The 20,927-nt window shown below is 44.2% G+C and overlaps 2 protein-coding genes across 3 annotated transcripts; one reads left to right on the top strand and one right to left on the bottom strand.

The window, feature by feature from the left end:
* The first annotated feature begins 3,817 nt into the window (after positions 1–3,817).
* nadk2 (NAD kinase 2, mitochondrial) lies at positions 3,818–12,847 on the top strand. 2 transcript variants are annotated; one of them, XM_083982924.1, is made up of 12 exons: positions 3,818–4,550; positions 4,662–4,750; positions 4,868–4,956; positions 5,270–5,351; positions 5,491–5,574; positions 7,779–7,918; positions 8,077–8,170; positions 8,351–8,446; positions 10,640–10,695; positions 10,780–10,833; positions 10,923–11,046; positions 11,139–12,847. In XM_083982924.1, the coding sequence occupies exons 1-12, from the start codon at positions 4,332–4,334 to the stop codon at positions 11,275–11,277; spliced, it is 1,266 nt and encodes a 421-aa protein (XP_083839050.1). In that variant the 5' UTR covers positions 3,818–4,331; the 3' UTR covers positions 11,278–12,847. The 2 variants fall into 2 exon arrangements, with proteins under 2 accessions (XP_083839050.1, XP_083839049.1); XM_083982923.1 differs by having other exon boundaries at positions 8,303–8,446.
* Positions 12,848–15,005: 2,158 nt separating this feature from the next.
* Positions 15,006–20,898, bottom strand: skp2 (S-phase kinase-associated protein 2, E3 ubiquitin protein ligase; the record flags this gene model as incomplete). Its single annotated transcript, XM_083983156.1, has 10 exons — positions 20,808–20,898; positions 19,934–20,184; positions 19,732–19,843; positions 19,358–19,501; positions 19,056–19,190; positions 17,752–17,850; positions 17,517–17,644; positions 16,683–16,734; positions 16,451–16,558; positions 15,006–15,225 (listed from the first exon to the last, which is right to left on the bottom strand). Exons 1-10 carry the CDS (start codon positions 20,876–20,878, stop codon positions 15,006–15,008), a joined length of 1,320 nt encoding a protein of 439 aa, XP_083839282.1. The 5' UTR covers positions 20,879–20,898.
* Between the last annotated feature and the right edge of the window lie 29 nt (positions 20,899–20,927).

Here is a 20,927-nt window from a genome sequence, read left to right as displayed (position 1 = left end):
CCAGGTCTTAAAACTTTTAAAATCATCACCCAGTGCAGTTAAGACAAGCAGACCTGTTACTACAGAGCGAAGAGAGGCTGTTGATCACGTACCTCTGTGGGCTGGTGTTTGCTCTTCAGGTGACACTGGTGACCTGGCCGGCCTGGGAAGCAGCAGTGGAGCAGGGTAAGAAGAAGTGGAGCTTTTCTTGGAGCGTCTGGGATTCAGGACAGAGTGATGGAGAGATGAAGCTCTGAAGTGAAGCACAGGAGAGAGAGCTCTCCTGCTCCTACTGTAATTGGCAAAGGAGGGAGGGGAGACACCAGAAGAGAGACAGAGGAGGGGGGGAGGGGCGAGACTAAGAGGAGAAATTAGAAAATGGTCGTCCCATAATAACACTGTTAGCCCTGTGACACAGTTTCAGCTAAAACCCAGATGTATGAGAAACTTTGTTCAGAGTTATGATGGAAATCATCACCAGTTAGTTCTGCGTCCTCTTCACCTCTCCTCTCATCCTCTTCCTCACTTCCCTTTGAGTATTTGCCACATTCATCACTTTGTCTCACTCTAACGGAGTCTGTGGAGACAGAGAATCGATTCTAGCGTGGAACAATATCCGAGCTGAACTGATACGCATCATCTCACTCGGGAAGTGTTATAGTTTAAGGTAATTCCACAGAGTCAAAGTCACACCACAATTAGCTGAAAAAAGTAGAACTTGTAATAAGTGACCTCACTGTATGGAAACATATTCCCCTGTGATGTTGAATATAATTAGTGAAGAATACCCCTCAAATCAGGTCACAGCCTTTTACAAACACTATTCCCCAGTCACTGCAGCGCTAATGAATGGAACATCCCTGAAGACATCCATCAATACTTAAACAATTTACCAACAAATCCAAATGATCTCATTCTTTATGTCCACACAGTCACAGTAGTGTGCTCTGTTTCAGACTACACTGTATTTCAGTGATAATCAGGATTGTATAAAGTATTCTGGCACTCTCCTTTTGTAAAAGTAGAAATACCATAATGTAGGTATCCAATGTTTTGTAATAGCAGCAGATGAAATGATCATGTGTCTTTGGTTTTACACTGTAAAAAAAAAAGCTGTAAAAGCAACTGTCCACTACCTGCGCTCAGATGGGTGGACTGAAGTCACATGACTTGGCTCGAGTCGGACTTTACATTCAAGTTTGACCCAAATTTACAGGACTTGGGGATATAGCCTACGTGACCAACACAACACTGATGACTTGATATGCCTTTTTAAACATTGAATATTCAAATGTTTCGAAATATTGATAAGCAATGGCTGTAAATCTGGCAACTGACAAAGACAAAGAAGACCAGCAGACGGACAATGGTGAGGCAGTTTTTATGTGAAGGGGCTATGACTGAAAATACTAATATTTGTATTACAGGAGGAAAGAGAAGGCAGAATAATGCAGGTTTTACATTAGTGTAGGGGAGACCGGGGATGGCTGTAACAAAGAGATGGTTGTAACAGCATCACTTAATATTAGAGTTATGTGATCATCATGTGTACCCACTTACTCCACAAAGTTTTACTGATACCGTTGAAGTTTGAATTAGATAACTTGTACAAGATAAAAAAGCAGGTTCTTAGGTAAAATGTGAGTCATTTCATCAATGTTTATTTCAAACCACCATGCCACAGCTAGTTAAACAAGGCTGACAGGAGATGGTTGTAACACCTTTTATCTTTGTTGTTTTGTCAACCATCTTTCCTGGAATTTAACACGGATTATTCGTTGCTTCTGACCTATAGGCTACATGTACAACATTCACTGGTATTATCAGAATACGTTCTTTAAGACAGCTTTCTAATGTTAGGATACACACCACTGACACTAGGCCTACTCTTCATTTAGCCATCAATGATGGGTTATTTTTGTTCATACTGAACCATAGGGAGATTCTTAAGTGTTGGAATATGAATGAAATATCATCACATAATTAATAATAGTCTGGTACAACAGTTCACTACGTATTATCTCATCCAAAATCACTGTTGTTCACTGATAAAACTAAAACCCTCTTACCAAAAAGGAGAGGTAACCAATGACCATTGAGCTACTGCCCCCTAGTGGATCTGTATGTAACTGTATAGTGGGTATTTGATCAGGTGCGGGTTTGTGATTCTTGTCTTTGCAATGAAGTTGAAAAAAGTGTGGTGTGATACACTGTCCCTCAGTCAGACTCCATCAGTGTGGGGTAGGATTTATAATTCCAGAGATCAGGATAAAGTCTGTTGTGTGTGGTGATGATCTGCTACATATCATACAGAAGACTATCTGCCTGTTCAGTTCTGTAGGAAATCAAAACATCATCTCTATTGTGTCAAATGTAATAGGCTTTAGCAGTACAAATAAATAAAAGGTACAAGCAGTGGACTGAGGGCTTTGGGGGTTTGGAAGTGGCCTCATAGTCACTCATGAAGTGGTGTGAGTTGCTGTTGTCAGTTTGTGCTCCATCAATATGAAAAAAAGTTAACAGCAGAGAATCAGTCAAACATAGATGCAAAATTAGAGATACTTTATTGATCCCAAAGGCATAAACAACCCCAGCAAAAAAATCACAGGTAGGAGTTGAGATTAAAAAAGACAATAGCTTGTTCATCCAGTCACCCAGGCCTTCTGAGCTCATTTCCAACCTTTCTCTTCTCCTGTATAACACAGGGGCTCGTGGCCTCATTTCATTCTATCACACTTCATGCTAAGGGCAAATTCTTACACCCCAGAGAAATTAACAGACACCAGTGCTGTTTCCTACCAAGGTCTAATGTGTCTGATACTCAGAATCTTCTGACCTCTGCTGGCTCCACACTCATGTATGATGTAGTTCAATAGTAGTTACAGCACGATCTGATATCACCAAGTAATCAACAGCCCAGGACTAACCCTAACCCTAACCTTAACCGGTTGGTTATAACAGCGCTCCTGGGCTGTTAATTACTTGGTGACATCAGATCATGCGTAGTTACAGGTCCTAGCAGCTTTTTGTCATTTTTAACATGATAAATGAAACTAATGATGTACTGTCACAGTAAGACTCCCAGATGCAACAATAATTATACACTTTAATAGACAGTATAAAAATAACTATGTAGTCTCCCATTGCCTGTCCTGTTTAAAAAGAAATATTTACATGGTATTAATAGATAAGAAGGCTGTCCCAGGGTATTCTCTATATCCAATGTAAAACAAGACTCAGACTTTGATAAATGCTACAATATCTACTGTAAAATAGGCTAATGCACATTGTCAGAACACCATGGTTATTGAGACAAGCAAAGGACAATGGTTTATTTGTGCAATTTACTGCATAAAAACATGTAACAACCGTCTCTGATATGCAACTGTCCCGGGGTTTGGGTCGATGAACCATCTGCACTCTGTAAATAAACATTGAATGTAATTCACACGTTATCTTTAAATCTTTCTGGTATGGGCGTGGTTGGTTTAGTTCAAACAGTCCACGTGCAACTGAGATAGACGCAAAAAGTGTTGCAACCGTCGCCAGTCTCGTTTGTGCTGCTCGTTGGGAAATTAAAATTAAAGAAAAATATAAACGGAAGTTTTTCGAAAAAATAAAATATTTGTCACATGCGTCTCCTCCGCTGGGACGTTATAATGTTTCAAAACTCCTCACTCTTTCGCCTGTCTTTGAACGCATCTGGGTCACGAGCAGCAGAGCGAGCAGCCACAACAAAACGTCACCGCGGAACGTAACCAATCACGTTCGACTCGTCGACGTAACGTACGAACTGGTACGTGCCATGTTGCATGGGTACGTACGTGCAGTGTAGCCAGTTAGTGTCCACCACCAGACAAGTTACTGTGGTTTATTTTCCACTCGTCCATGTGTGCTGCCTGCCGCGTGGAGAGCCTTCAGAGCGGAGGCGTGTGAGTCCCAGCCTCACGGAGCTTCGTGGGGGGAGCTAACCCCGTCCCAGGGTGTGAGAGGCGGAACTCGGCGCAGACGACTTGTGCGCCAACTGCTAGCTGCTTTTAGCTACTTCTGCCCAGCTGGTAACGTAAAGTAACGTTAGCGTACCAACAACGGTTATAAGGCAACTCGTTAGAGCGACAACTTGCTGCTGTTTAACGTTACTTCACTGACCGAGGAAACACCTTCTCCTCTCCCGGGTCAGCTACCAGCCGGGGCAGAGCCCGGGGCGCCCAGGGACTGTCCGGTCAGCGGGGTGTGTGCCTGGCTGCTGGACCGCCCGGGACTGAGTGAGTGAGTGAGTGACCGCATGACATGAGTCCGCAGGTGTAGCCGGAGGTTCAGTTGTGTTCACGGTCGTGTGTTCGGTGGTAACAATGAGTCGCGGCTCCGTGGTGAACCTGGTATGGCTCGGGGGCAGAGCCGTCAGCTGTCTGCTGTACGGACACTCGCCTCGGCCGCTCCACACCTCGTCGCAGCCGAGAGCCGGGTTCAAACCGGAGAAAGTCGCGGTGGTTACAAAGACTACGAGATATGAGTTCGAGCAGCAGAGGTATCGCTACGCGGGGCTGTCAGAGGAGGACTTAAAACAGCTGGTAAGACTGCATTTCACCCTGAGCACACCTCCAGACCATAATGACCTAAGACACACCTTCACCTCACCTGCACTAGGGCATCTTAACTCACTCTGTGCCTGTGTTTTGCAGCTCGCCATGAAGGGCTCCAGCTACAGCGGCCTGCTGGAGAGACACAACATCCACACCAACAATGTGGAACATGTGGTGAAGTGCCTGAGGTAAGACGTAGGCACACAGTCACACCCACAGAGACACACACAGATATGTCCATCATAGACAGGCAAACAGAGACTGCTACTTCTGTAAAAGTGTGTTTAACAGTTGTGTATTTGCAGGAGGGAAGGTATCGACGTGCGGGTGGTGAAGAGAGGAGAGTATAATGAAGAGGTGGTGCGATGGGCAGATGCCATCATCTCAGCTGGAGGTGGGGACTTGGCATGAAATTGTGTTTTTTGTGGTTTGTGGTTTTCTTTTGTTCAGTTGAATTCCAGGGAAGTCAAATGTTGTTAAAGGAGGATTTTTATAGTCTCTTCCGCTGTCATTTGCTAGAATAAATGAAGAGAGGATGAAGCCCTGTTGCTTGGACGCCATGTTTTGTGCCCAGTCATGTTTGTAGAGAATGGACAGGACTGTGACTTATTCAGCTCAGGGGGGGCAAAGAGTCACAGGAACAAAGGCTTCAGACAACGGATGCAAATACACAATACAAGTTCTCTAACTGCAGTTTGTTTTGTTAGGTGATGGGACAATGCTACTTGTTGCCAGTAAGGTTTTGAGCAAGGACAAACCAGTTATCGGAGTAAACACCGACCCTGAGAGGTAAAGCAACTGAAGCGAACACTGCTTGAGAACACACACACATTATTTTCGTGGCCACAGAACAAACGGGTCACTTGCTGTTTTGTTAGTTGTGGCTTGACAGCTGCTGAACTCACTCCCTTTCTCTTTTCACCTGAAGGTCAGAAGGTCATCTGTGTCTGCCCGTGCGCTACACTCGAGCCTTCCCAGAGGCACTGGAGAAACTCTGCCGTGGTGAGTTCAGGTGCGTATTTACCCACCGGTTATCTGAGCCACCTGTTGAGCCGTGTCACTTCCATTATGAGTAACAACCTTAAAGCGAAAGTGAGCAGCCTTATCAGCTGCTGCCAAAACGACCTGTACAGTAGTGTTGTGTTGAGTCATGTACTGTAGAGCCGTCTGTAGGTTGGTGAGTTCAAGACCAGTTTAACCCTGCGTGGTCTGGAATAGCACCAGTTGTGTCCTCAGACTAAATCCAGCTCCTGTGTGTCTAGTGTAAATCACATAGCTGCTGCTAGAGGTCACTGTACCTCATGTCTACACTGAGGGGGGTTTCACTGACACAGAGGTCACATAAAAAGAAGAGTAAATGTGGGTCAGTGGGTGATGTTTGGGCTAATATCTACTCTACAGACTGAAAGATTCAGATACTTTTCCAGCTGATGTTTAGATTCATTTGATTCACTGCCTCAGCGTTTTTGACGTTCAAAACAAAGAACCAATCTTGTTAAAAAATCAAGGACTCATTGGATTTTCATGTTGAACTAAATCAAATCTGAAAGAGGCCTAAATGTTGTGCAAAAGAAAATCATCTTGTGATTATTTTGGCAGCAGCAACACATTAAACTGATGATGTGGTTTTCACTGGGTCTGTAACAAACAAGCACACTCCTTTTACATTTGCAGAAAAGTTTTTTATGTTGAGGCACGTCACCATGCGTTTATATTAAATTTACAAGTATGCTGTGACATATTTTTACCTTTGAGAAAAACAGCAGGTCCTGTGATTTGATTTCTGTGATTATGGTTTTGACAACATTGTGTTTTATCCTTTAAGCCTAATTTTTCAGTTGCACACAGTGCCTGTTATTACAATAACACAGTTGGCCTCAGACTTGTTTAACAAGTTATTGATTGTCTGGTATTCAGGTCAGGTCATTGGTAATTGATAATCCATCAGTCCTGTAAAGCTACCGAGCCCATAGAGAAAACTAATAGAGCTTTTTTTCCCCTTTTTATTAATTTATATATATTTTTTTTATCTCTGTCAGCTTATAGTGTGACATCTAAAGCTCCTCACCCAGCAGGCAGCAGGCAGCTGGGTTAGGGGGTCACTGTCTGTCACTATGCCTGACCTCATTCAGTACAACACAGGTCTCATTCAGTGCAACATGACATCATCCAGGAAGTGGCTGCACTGGTCAGTCAGGTGTAGGAAAGTGCACATTCCTGATTGATCACATTGTAATATGGACACATTGGATCTGCTCATCATCTCTTCTGATTGGCTCATTAACATCCGGCTCCAGAGAGTAGTAAAAAACTACACTGAGATGTTTTTTGTTTTTTTTCAACATTTTTGGCAAATTGGCCCATTGCCATAATCCCTATAGTTTTAGGAGTACGTTCGTTACCTTTAATTGACAGTGCAAGCTATTTTTAGAACGGCGGAGCAGAGTCGCGAGCACCCTCTACACTACGGAGGCTCATTTCTTGGTTTCCTTCATCAAACTCATCAAATACACAATCCAACAACTCCAAAACTCTCTGGTGAACAAGTTGTGACCTGCACATTCACCACGCTATGAGATAATAACAGAACGTTACGAGACAGAATTGTTTTTGAGGCAAATGCCGAGGCTGCTTGCCGAAAAACTTCCCCTGAAGGCAACGCGCATCAGTGGTTTTTCATGAAAAACATCTCCGTCTCATAACATTCCGTTATTATCTCATAGCGTGGTGAATGTGCAGGTCACAACTTGTCCACCAGAGCGTTTTGGAGTTGTTGGATTGTGTATTTGTTGAGTTTGATGAGGGAAACCAAGAAATCCCAGTAGCCTCCGTAGTGTAGCTCTGAGCAGCTCGCGGCTCTGCTCCGCCGTTCTAAAAATAGCTTTCACCGACAATTAAAGGTAACAAACCTACTCCTGAAACTATAAGGATTATGACAATTTGCCGAAATTTTGATCTATCCCTTTAAACACTTCAGATCAAACACAGAAGAAGAGGATGTGGAGCTTTAAACTGCACTAAGTCTCATTGTCCCACTGCTGCCAGTGACCTAAACAACACAGCACCAATAACAGAAGACGATGTCATACTGTGACCATGTGTCTGCTAATGTGTTGTGGAGGTCCACTTGCCTTTAAGCAGACGGCGTCTCACTGTGTGTGATTGTTCCCTGGAGACAGCAGGCCTTGTCCCTCACCCGTCCCGTGCTGTGTTCAGGTGGCTGTGGCGTCAGAGGATCCGGCTGCACCTGGAGGGAACGGGGATCAACCCCACGCCGGTGGACCTGCACGAGCAGCAGCTGAGCCTGGAGCAGCACAGCCAGGCCCACCGCATCACCACCATGGACCGACAGCGGAGTACGACCCGACCGCCGCCTACCCGCACCCCCATGTCCCTGTCCGTCCATGTTTCCCTGTCTGTTCCCCTGTGTGGTGTTTGAACATGTGGATCAGGAAGATATTGATATTGATTCAGAAGTTGTTTTGTTCCTCTACTAAATGTATTGATTCCTCAGGTCCTGGGACTCTACACGAGAGCTTCTCCAAGACCAGTCTGCTCCCCATCAGGAGTCTGAATGAGATCTTCATCGGAGAGTCTCTGTCCTCCAGGTACCCGTGTCCTCTGATCACTGCATGTAAACCTGTGTATCTGTGTCTGTGTGCATGTCATAACCGTCTACTCACCATGACCATCCTGCCCGTCCCTCCGTTACTCATCAGGGGAATCTCTCTTTACCACAGGGTGAAGTTAAACCCCTTCAAAAACCATGTTAACCTCTTGCTCCATAGGGCCTCGTACTATGAGATCTCTGTGGACGACGGCCCCTGGGAAAAACAGAAGAGTTCAGGACTCAGCATCTGCACAGGAACTGGATCCAAAGCCTGGTACGCATGAGTGTAATCTACTTTAAACTTCCTGTGGAGTTGGGGCACTACTGAGGGCACAACATCAACACCAGAGACAGAATATTAACAGTTTATTTGTAAGTCAGAGATGGATAGAGGACGTACACAGCTCGACGCTCGCTTATTACGGTCACACAGACTGTTGACTCAAAGCTCTGTTTGTTCCTCTCCTCCCCTGCTGGTTAGTGTGACCAGTAGTGAGGCTGAAACATTTTGCCGAGCCAAATCTATGTCCTTAGGAGCACGAGTGTGATACAGCAGTTTTCTCTGCAGAGAGAAGTGTTTGTTACAGATAATGCTTCACTCTCACAGCTCAGTGTTCATCCATCAGAGCCATCAGATACAGCTTCCTGTCTCTTACTGCTGCACTTTTAACAGATTCACTGAATCTGGATCAGAATCTCTTCATTGTCAGTGCTTAACACAATGAAATTGAGGTAGCAGCTCTCAAATTCAGTGCAGTTGAAAGTGCAAGTGAAAAGTTAAAAACAAAGCAACAAAAACTGTAAGTTGATTGACTAAAATGTCTAAAATCGACTACTGTATATAGTAAGAAGGTAAAACCAGGAGATGCTCAGCTTAGTTTAGCATACCAACTGGATTTAGGGGAAACATCTGGCTGGTAAAGTGACTGGACAGAGAGTGGAGAAGTGAGTCAGATGACTGCAACAGACTCTGGATCAGCACCAGGGATCAGTTTGTGTTTTGTCTGGAAATTCTAATATGATTTCCTTCATGTGTTGAACACTCCCTGTTTTACACTGTTCACAAGGATCAGCTCAACTGTTCAGTAGTTTCACACTGACTGTTTTATTTTCCTGTCCGGTGCTCACGTTGTTTGAATAGCAAATACACTCATGTTTATCAGAACGTCCATCTGTGTGTTTTGGTTTGCCACTGCTGATGTTATACAAAACCCAGTGAGTCTGAGGCTGCGTTGTCTTGTTCCACTGGACATGAATAGACTCTGCAAGAAAGTTTCCCTCTTACTACCTGGTGTGTGTCTTTCATGTTTGATTTATTACATGTTACACCAGAAAGGTCTGAGTAACCTCACAAACTGTGGGTGTAGCCTTGTGAATGCAGCGTCTCAGTAACAGCCTGAAGGGGATTCCTTTAAACTCAGGAATGAATGGGTTGATTTAGTTGGTCAGAGGTCAAAGCCAGTTTGACCTTATGAAACAATTTCAAGTCAAAACCCACAAACTCACACAGCAATTATGACACACTGGTCTGAGTGGTGAGAGTGGACGACATCGAGCTGGAGATTCTAGTTTCTGCTGTTAAAACGGTGACAGAGTAACATGGACACGCCCAGAGTGAGCTGTTGACTCTTCTTATTAATGAATATGGAGAATGTGTATAAAAGCTATATTTTTTCAAAATACATCCACGGGGCGTTGAGAGGGGTGCACAATACAAGTGTTGCTTTTCCATTAAAAAATATATTTAGTGTGTGAATGTGAATTAATTAATTAAAGAAATTTTGACAGGTTTGTCAATGACTTCCTGTTTACATCGTACCAGCCAGTAGCCGTCACTTCTCCACTTTTATAATCAATCGGTGGATTGATGGATTATCATATACATGTTACCATGTGTGTATTGTGTAGTCTTATCTGTCATAAACAAGAGATCATGGTTTAAGGGGCGCGTTTCTGTCTCGGACTCACGGTGTGAGACTGAGACGAGAGCTTTGACTCCGGGTCAGAGGCTCTGATCGCAGGTTTGGTTTTCAAGCACGATGTGGAAGGAGCCTCCACTCTCCCTGTAACAAGTTACAAGTCATGTATCTAACATCACGATTAGTATGAAGCTGTTTAATGATGGTAAATATCCTGCTTAGTTCTTCTCCTCTGTGCTACTCTTATCAGAGCGGCGTCCCTAGCAACAGTCTGGCAACCTGCTGGAATTATATTTTTTATTTTTCTGTTGTTGCAGTTCCTATCTTGATCAGTAGATGGTGGTATCCTGCTCATTCTCCATATTCAACCTTTAAATAAATGTGAATAGTGTCAGAAGTTCTCCAGTTGTTTGATCAGTGGAGCAGACGGAGCGAACTTAGTCTGGACTCATTATTCCAGTTTAGTCAATGGAAACTAAAAAGCATTAAATGGAAGTCAAAGATCGCTCCATGTTTCAGCTCATGACTTTGTGTCTCTGTGTCCACAGGTCGTACAACATCAACAAACTGGCTGAGCAGTCTGTGGAGGAGGTTTTAAAAATCGGTACGAGTGTGTGCAGAGTTTTTTTTTATGTTTCCCTGACCGTGAGACGACATCACTGACATCACTTCCTGTCTCTGTTCTCAGGGAAATCTGTGACGGGTCTTGAAATCCCACTTCATCCGGACTTTATTCAAAAGAGTGAGTTGATAATCTTCTTGTGTTTACTGTCGATTTGTGTGTTTTTAAGCTCTTCACGTTGTGTGATGATGTCACCTGTGTGTGTTCAGTTACCGACGAGTACAACGAGTCCCTTGTGTTCGGGCCGGACGAGCGGCGCCTGCTCTACAGCATCAGGGAGCCCATCGTCAACAGGGTGTTCTCCAGCAGCCGCCAGAGAGGCTTCGCTAGCAAGTCAGTACTCTTCCTCCTCCTCCTCCTCCTCCTCTCAGCATCACTCCTCAGGGTCTCAGCTTCTCAACCTTCTCGCCTCTCCGCTCCTCCAGGGTGTGCGTCCGCTCTCGGTGCTGGGACGCCTGCATGGTGGTGGATGGCGGGACGTCCTTCGAGTTCAACGACGGTGCCATCGCCACAATCAGCATGAGCGAGGAGGACCAGCTCCGGACGGTGGACCTGGACGACTGAGACGAGTCTGTTTCTCTCTGCCAACGTTCAAAGGGGATGAGGTCAAAGGGAAGATTCAGGTTTTAGCTTTTAGCCACTACAAGTGTTGAATACTTTTACCCCCGACTGAAGGTATCAACGTTATTATCGTTCTATTACATGTGTGAATTTTTCAGCTCAGATATTTTTGAAAACAAGGATTTCTTTTGGTTTTTATCTCATCACTCTGCCCCCCCACGCTCTCACAGGCTGTTGCACAGACTCTGATCCGCTTTATAGATGCGACCTGACCCAGATCAGTCTCCGAGCTGAGGAGGAGGTGAAGGGTCAGAGAGCAGCAGGGCAACTCCTCAACGTGTCTCTGATGATCAGACCCAGTAACAGTGGATTGTGATTCACCTTCATAACCTCAGTAACCTCTGGTGATTGACCTTTTAAAGGATAAACTTAAAGTTATTGTATATACAGTATATATTTTTTTTATTGTCAGCCAATCCCACTCAGTCCTGATGTTTTTACTCTGAGGTTAAAAACCCACCGATTCCTACTGAATCTGAATCTTCCTCAGGACATCCTGTTCTCAACCTGATTTCTCCTCATGTCTGATGTGAAATTCTTCAAATTTGGCTCAAACATCCAGTTGGACTCGATGATGAACTCAGTAGATTTTATTGGTCAAAGATCTCTGACCTCACAAAATATTTCTGGCCATAACTCATACATTTACAAACTAATAACGACACCTTGGACCTTTTGGTCCTTTTGACCAATTTACATATGACATATTCTCCTAGTCTGTCCATCCTGAGTTCTAGTTGTCCTGTAACCTGTCTGAAGAACGCAGGGGACTATTTTCAGCAGCGGATGAATCTACATTTGGTGCAGGTTTATTTGTGGCAGGATGGTGTGTGTATGCCAGTCAGAATGAACTACAGTGTGTTCATGGTGATGAAGGAACGTGTGAATCACATTTCAGGCTGTAGATTCACAATGATCAGTAGTTGTGATGAGCAAACAGAGTTGGTTTGGACCTGTGGGTGGGATTTAATGACAGTAATAAATACATAGAAGATGATGATCATCATTTTGAGACGGTCAAACTTAAGAGTTCACTGTATGAAAGGATTTAGTGTCTCTCCAACTGAAGCACAGAGGCTGTTTGTTCTGTTGTTTACTGATAAAAATATTTTTGGATCATAGGTTATATTTTTGTAACCGACACGTGGGAGGAGAGTAAGAATGAAGTGCACTACAGACTGAATTTTACTCCCCATTATAGGTCAAACTCTGTAACTGTCTCAGAGTGAATTTTAAGCGAGGCAGCGCCGTGTGCCTGGAGCAGACGTGTCTCCACAGCACAGAGCAGGATTAAGCTCCATCTGATATAAATGTGTTTTACCCGGTGAACTCGTCACTATAGGCTTTAAGAAAGGACGGAGGAGGAACACACAGGTGTGTGTGGAGCGAGGACGATGCTCACAAACTGATGATGAAGGTGAATCTTCAGCGTGCCAAAGGCCTCGGTTCCTCGCGGACATGATGTGTCACTGTGTTTTGATGTCTCTGTTTTCATCAGATAAAGTGATGTGAAAAACAAACGTCTGTGTTTTTGTTTCAGCTCTTCAATGCCTCTACCACCCACTCACACCTGACTGATGTTACAGTAGAACATGATAGAGGTCAGCAGTCTTCTCTATGATGAACCAGACTAGGAGACCATTTAAAGGCTCAAACCTTTGCAGCTGTTTGGAGTTAATGAGCTGGTTCATCATTACGTTACAATAGGCAGTGTTGGGCAAGTTACTTTGAAAAAGCAGTTACGAGTTACTTTCTCCAAAAAGTAACTGAGTTAGTAACTGAATTAATACATTATAAAAGTAACCAATTAGCAGTTGTAACTATTGCGTTTTTTTTTTAAATAAAATGCTCAATTATGTCAGATTATTTGGATTCGCCCCCACCCCTTAACCAGGCAGGCTCTGTGTGCGGAGGAATACTGAGTAAATTGGTTTGTTCCAGATGAACAGCTTTTTTCCAACCAGTTGATGGACTGAATAAAATTGCATAACATACACTTTAACGGGTGCATTATTTTGTGACAGGACTTCTTGAGTCAAGTAACGGTAACGGGACTTTTTTGATTACTCGTTACTGAAAAAAGTAACGCCATTATTCCCATCACTGACAATAGTGAACTTTTTCACTTAATTATACTAAAATAGTAAAATTTGAATTTTCATTAAATGTAAGCCATAAAGATTACAATTTAAAGAAATAAAGACATTAAATATTCCAGTCTGTGTAATGAATCTATACAATATATGAGTTTTACTATTTGAATTGAACTATAGAAATAAATAAATCAGCTATTGAGATGTGCCTGTGACCGAGCACCAAAATTGGTTGACACACTCAGACACACCAGCGATATTCTCCTTGTGGCTCGAGGTGAGAGCTCTGCCTTTTTAACATGAGGGTAGTTCCAGTGTTGACAGTGAGACGTGTTCAATTCATTGTACAGAATTAACAGATGTAGTAGTGTAATCCTGTTAATCTAAGGCCACTTTACAGTGAGGACAGTTGTCTACTCAGACCACTGTGGTCTAGACTGAATCATGAAGTTCTGGTAGGATAACCTGCCCACACAGCTGTGTCTGTCCAATAAAACAAATCACCTCCACTGTGTCATGGTAGGAAAAGTAGGAAAAATTTGGGTGAAATTCCCCTTTAATTTCCACTGCAGACATCCATCCATCGTCTTTGCCAGTGGTTCCCAACCGTTTTGGCTCATGACCCCATTTTGATATCACAAATTTCTGAACCCGTTCATTTCTGAAAACAGGCTTCAATAGTATTCTGCATTAAAGATCTGAAGACTTTTGCGAATGAGAGATGTGATAGAAAGCTCTGGGGAAGAACTCCAAGATAAAGACTTAAATGTCACTCAGGCTTTCTTCTTCTCAGGAAGAGTTTTCTCTAGTAACACTGTGAGGTTTACAATGTTTGTCATGATTTGGAACTTGAAAAATAAAAAAAAACTGAAAAACCAAACAAAACCCAGTTTGTTATTCAGTGGTTTTACTCGAAGGAATCGAACATTTTTACAAAAGTAAAACATGAGAGATTCATGTGAACGAAATAATCCAGAGCACGGTCACTGATCATCGTAAAAACCAGCTGCTGTCCAGCTGCTGTCAGGTTATTGATCAGGTTATTGATCAGCGGTGAACACTGACACAGTTCAGCTCCTGATCGTTTACAACAATATCAACCAGCTCCTGTTCAACACTGTGGTTCATTAAAACATCATTCCACATAGAAAAAACATCATTCCACATAGAAAAAACATCATTCCACATAGAAAAAACATCATTTCACATAGAAAAACACCTACTGGATAAAACCAGCTGTTCATTATCACAGCTGATCATATTAAAACATCAGGGATCGGCCGTCCCACATATTTACACACATTCTGTTCACATACGCCGACATGAACTGGATCAACATTCAAAATTCTGACTCTAAAAAATAAACAACATTTCTCTATGAGCATGTCCAGCACTTGAAGACCTGGTTCCTGGACGGGACTTCAGCACCGTGGATGCCAGCACCTCTAAAAACTCCTTCAGTAGCAGCAGCAGCAAACTGAAACATGGCTCCTCCACTGCACCACAGGATCTCCCTGTGTGTGTGTGTGTCGGGACTCTGCGGCAACATTAACGGACAACGAGAGGGCGCCGTGGCGACTACAGCCGGAACCTCAGCCTGCACCTCCTGCTCCACATGGCGCGGTCGCCCAGGCAACCCACGAGCCTGCTGGCGGGCGTGGGCCGCGCCACGCCGGAGAAGGGTCTGGAGTTGATGCTGACCTGAGGCATCTCCTTCTTCAGGGACGGCAGCTGGTTGTCGGGCAGGAGGCCGAAGACGTCCAGGAGGCTGAGCGCCGGGAGCGTCGTCCCCAGGTCCCTGTGGACGAGACACAAGTTAGGACCAGACTGACCCATTTCTATCAGCCTTTTTTTTTTTTAAACTTAGTTTTTCCCTTTCAGTTTCACTCAAAATCATACATGTATAATGATATTCATCATCATATCTACTGTTTTTTGAGTTTTTCAATACAATGTAGCGCTTATAGGGACATGATAACAATTATGACACAACAAAGGAGACGGAGACTATAATGATAAAAAGAAAAAATAAAGTAAAACAGAATGTATGGAACCACAGAAAATTTGAAAAAGACTCGAAATATCACAAAAAAAAAAGTTTGCGTGTTTGATGGAGGTGGAGAAGTTGATAAAGGGGTTAAGCGAAAAAGTGCAATGTAAACAGATTTAGCGAATAAATGAGATTTAGAAATCTCTTGACTGAGGCCGGGTTCAAACTACATGATTTTTTATCTTTCACGATGGTCTCCATGTCAGATTAAACCAACTCTGTGGCATACATTTTTGCGGTGTCTTGGTTGGGAGACTGGCAACACTACAAGTACCACCCTGACCAATCAATCACGACCCTGTGCGAGTTCATAGGCCATGGTGGGGGCGTCACAACAAAGTGTCAGTCATGGCTGCTGTAGCTCTGTGTGATGCTAGTGGTCTTTTACTCAGACACAAAAGGAAGAAAAACGATGATGGAGCCGTTCTGGTCTGGTGAAGAGGACAGTCCGACTGTCTGTCCTTTACAGAGAACATGAGGTACATTAAAGGGATAGTTCAACAAATGGCAAATTGGCCCATTGCCATAATCCCTATAGTCATAGCAGTAGGTTCGTTACCTTTAATTGTCGGTGCAAGCTATTTTTAGAACGGCGGAGCAGAGCCGTGAGCTGCTCAGAGCTACACTACGGAGGCTAATGCGATTGCTTGGTTTCCCTCATCAAACACACAATCCAACAACTCCAAAATGCTCTGGTGGACAAGTTGTGACCTGCACATTCACCACGCTATGAGATAATAATGGAACGTTACAAGACAGAGTTGTTTTAGAGGTAAATTCATGCAAAACCGCTGATGCTCGTTCCCATCGGAGGCAGTTTTCCGGCAAGCAGTCTCTGCATTTACCTCTAAAACAACTCTGTCTCGCAACGTTCCGTTATTATCTCATAGCGTGGTGAATTTCTAAAAAATGTGGTAAAATTTAGCGATACATTTGAATGAAACCCTGAAGCATCAGAGGCGGGTGAACTCACGTGAGAGCGGCCAGGTGGATGTGGTAGCAGCGGCTCAGGGACAGGTGCACCAGGTGCTTGAGTTGTGCGAGGACGGGGAAGCTGTCGGCCATCAGCAGGGTGCTGTCACTGAAACACACAGTAACCACGGTGATTTAGGGCAGACACGGAGACGCTTGAAGATGAGGTCATGATTGAGAATTGAAAATATCACAGTTACAAAGGTCTGTGGACTGAGGTGGAAGAAGCTTACCTTAAATCTAGAGCTTGAATTTGAGGACACCTCTCCACCAGCACCTTCACATCTGTAAAAAACACACACACTACACTGTCACGTGTGTCTGCTGCCAGTTCATACAGCACAATTGGCTGGAGCTACTTTACATTGATGCAGATTATAACTTCATTTACTACAAACACCTTTAAAAAAAACAAGCATTTTGACAAGTGAGGCAATGAAAATAATTGAGAGAGTTTAGGAGCCACTTCTCACAGATCAGGACTGCTCATAAAAACAAACACGCTGATGGTTTGTGAATGAAATCATATATAAATGTGAGTGGAAAATATAAACATATTTAAGTTTTGTTTTTGTTGGGCAGGAACTGGACTCTGTTCCTTCCTGAACGTGAATAATCTTAAATCCCATAATGATATCAACAGAGACTGAGGTTAAAATGTTTAGGCAAGACATTATTGTAGTGAGTGTAAGTCTAGATTTAAATCCAGCCTACTTCACTGTAACATGTTGCCATATCAACATGTGACACCCCACGGTCATTTTATAAAATCGATGATGTGCTTTCTGTTGGGTCTTGATCAAACAAACACTGCACCATGGCGCCCCCTGGAGGTCAAAGTCTATCACAACCACGATCAAGTGCTGTGTATTTAGATCCATGACAGGATGAGTGTGAGCTGCTTCTGACTGACAGGATGAGGTGTTTGATGAAAAGCGCTGAGACTCTGAGATGCTACACTCCTCATTAGGAGGATTACATCTATACTGTTCTTTATAACTGGTGTTAACTCAAGACTTTCATTTGTTGAAACCATGGAGATGTGTAACAGTGATGATGTCACTCACCGTCCAGCGTCAGGCTCTCCCTGTAGCCGCTCAAGTTGAGGTGAGTGACACCTGAGCTCAGGTTGTTGACGACACTCTTCACATGATTGTTGTTGAACTCACACCATGATATGTTCAGCTGCTCTATTCTGCACAGGAGAGGAAGAAGGAGAAACACAGTGTTAGTATTAACATGAGCTGTAGGTGTGTGGATGACACATGTTGGGTCTGACAGGTGAGGTACTGAGCAGCCGACCTGGAGCAGGACTGGAGCATGTCGGCCAGAGCAGCAGCAGAGAAACCACTGCAGCCGCTCAGGTTGAGCTGGACCAGGTTCTGGTTGTTGGACAGAGAGCTGGAGAGAGAAAGACACACACACGGTCATGAGTAAAGAAATGTGAGTGAAGAATTCTTCAAACTGTTAAATTTTAAAGAGGAACTATGCAAGTCTGGTCACTTTTCCTGTTTTTCTAACCCTCCTCCTGGCCATGTGCATTTGTTTACAACGAAGCCGGTGAAAAATCAATACACGGAGCGGTGGATAACGTTATATACGATGTTACGACGTGTATATTTGTATAGTCTTAACTGTCATGAACAAAAGGCTAACACTTTATAATAAATACACACTATTAAGCATTAGTTAAGCATTAATAAATACTGAGTTCTTCATTTATAATGCATGAACACTCATCAGTATGTAGTTTATAAATACAGTTAGTGCTCATCAATGAGTAAAACATTTTTATTCATGTGTTATAAATGATGAATTCATTATTTAATGCTCAATAGTGTGTACTTATTATGAAGTGTTACCAACAAAAGATTACGGGTTACGGAGTGCGTTTGTGTCGCGGTGCCGCAGAGATGAGAGCTGGGACACGCGGCGGCCAGGTACTACACTGATGTTGCAAGGTTGGTTTTCAGCCGTGAGAGGCCAGGTGAAGACAGAGAGCCTCCGTTCTCACTCGTAACAAGTCACAAGTCATGTAGTTAACTATCACAATTACTCTGGAGCTTTGTAATTAAGGTAAAAATGTAGCATAGCCACGTGAGAAATCCTGCTTAGTTCCTCTTTAAACGTGGGACCTTTTCATATATATTTATAACAGAGAAATTATCCATCATTCTGGGGGAAGAGAGTATGTGCAGTTATAGCTGCTCTATGTCACTTCCTGTTGTAACCTGCTTTCATCACCATTTGTTATTCTTTATTTAATAACTGCATGCATATATTTACATATGCATGTGCACATATACGTGTAGCTATGTGCAGATTTATGTAATTATACCCCCCCCCCCCCCAATTTCATTATCTATTCATTCTACTGCAGCTGTAAACATCCACCTGACTGAGCCTGAACCTGCTATTAAACTTTTAATGGTTGATATTGTGGAGACTGTCACACTGTCTTTAAATTGCATTTCTGCATCTGCACAGACAAAATATATTTGTTATAATCATGCAGAACACATCAATATGTAGAAGAAAACCAAGATCAGGCTCTGATGAGGCTGAGCTCACTCGGTGGATGTGGAGCTGCAGAGTGAAGAACTCACTTGATGATCGTGTCTGAGAGCTGCAGACCCTCCAGGCTCAGGTGCTCCAGCAGCCTGCACTGACAGATGATGCTCTCCAGGGCCGTGGTGGGGATGATGGAGCTGGACAGATCCAGCTGGACCATCTGCAGTGAGCTGAGAAGGAAGAAGGAAGCATCAGAACACCAGTGTCTTCTTCCAGATATTTGGGGAAAATGTTTAATTTGTAAAGAAACAAAGTCTCCATTAACTCTGATCTTGGAGAACTGAACCCAGATCTGTACAAAACCAGGACCAGAATCACAGAACCTTGCTGGACTCACCCTGAGCCTGCGAGGTGCAGCTCCTCCACGAAAGAGCGGGGGCAGCGCAGCCGGCGGACCCCGGTTTTCAGAACCTGCTGCACAGCTGCGCCCATGTGGGTCAACCCCTCCAGGTCCACGCTGTGCCACAGAGACTCGTCAAACCTGGAACAGAGACACACAGTGAAGGTCTGAGCATGACAGGACGGAAAACTACTAATGTGTCGACAGCATCTGACTTCATTTCTGTGCAGAGTTACCCTGTGATTACTCATCAGGGACCAGTGGAGGATTAAAGGAGGACTAAAACACACCTAATTGTACAATCGGTTTTGTGGCAAATGCTACATGAATGTATTTCAGTCATTTTAAAATCCAGGTGATGGGAGACTCACGCTAAGCGGTGCCAGCGCTTGCAGACCGTGGACATCCTGAGCAGGTCCTGCAGAGGGAGGCAGAAGAGGATCTTCAGAAGCAGCTCGTCTGGTAGGTGGTCCCATGAGATGCCTGCAAAAGAGAAAAAGTAAACGTTAAAACAGTTAATCATAGGTACAGAGCCAGCAGAGTTGCTAGGAGGAGGTCAGAGAGGTCTCCTGCCTGATGTGGTGTCCTTCTTCCTCCTGGACCTCCTGGCCAGGACAAACTGGTTAGCGTCGTTCTCCTTGCCCTTGCCGATGAGCCGCTGGTGCTTGTGTAGGGGGGACCACTGCTGGATGAGCTCTGTGGGGGTGCACTCTGTGTCCAGACCCTCGGTCAGGCAGCTCCGGGACTTACGTTTGTTGGTCCTGTTGGCCTGAGCCAACATGGAGCCCTGGAGGCTGAGGCAGGGCAGGTCCTGCAGGGGCATGCTGCAGGGGGGACAGCACGTCAGAAACTCTACATAACTCTTCATTCACATGTTAATGACTTAATACTACACGTCGGTGCTGTTCTGGGATCGGTTCAGACAGAGACCGGTTAGAGAGACAGACCCCCACAGACAACAACCTCTCTGCCCGCCATATTGATGCAGCGAGCGGCGAAGAAACCGCGCAAACTCTCCCTCCTAAAGACAATGAAAATACTCCGACACCTGGATTTCAAGTTATAACTGTTAGACGAGTCCACAGCTTCACTGACATGTTATTATCTCACTTTCTGACTAGTTTCATCTCTAAAACAGCGGGAAATAAGCTCAGGTGGACGGAGGCCTGGTCGGATCAAAGCGCGGTATCGATTATAAATAGCATCGGTTTCGAGCTAAAGCCGAGGAAGTGAAGGTTTACAGACACACAACTGACGACACAGACTCACATCTCTGCAAATATTTACTGTGCCAGATCAGAGATATTTCTATAACAGCAATAGCACCGAGATAACCGACTGTAGTCTGGTTAGCACCGCTTCTTTTACACATTTATCGCTAAAACGTAACATCCCCGCTGCTGAAACCTGCTCCACACGGACCGGACCAGACCCCCAGAGTGTGTACCTGTCTGTGGGCCTCTCCTCCGGGTCAGGGCTGCCGGCTGGGCCGCTACGGTACGTGGACAACATGGACATGAGGGAGCTGCCTGGTTCTCCTGAGCCCTCCGACCGAGGATGCTTTAAA

This window comes from Trachurus trachurus, assembly GCF_905171665.1.
Source record: "Trachurus trachurus genome assembly, chromosome: 12".
NCBI lineage: Eukaryota > Metazoa > Chordata > Actinopteri > Carangiformes > Carangidae > Trachurus > Trachurus trachurus.
Note: the sequence above shows the minus strand (reverse complement) of the source record. Positions and strands in the feature narration are given on the sequence as shown.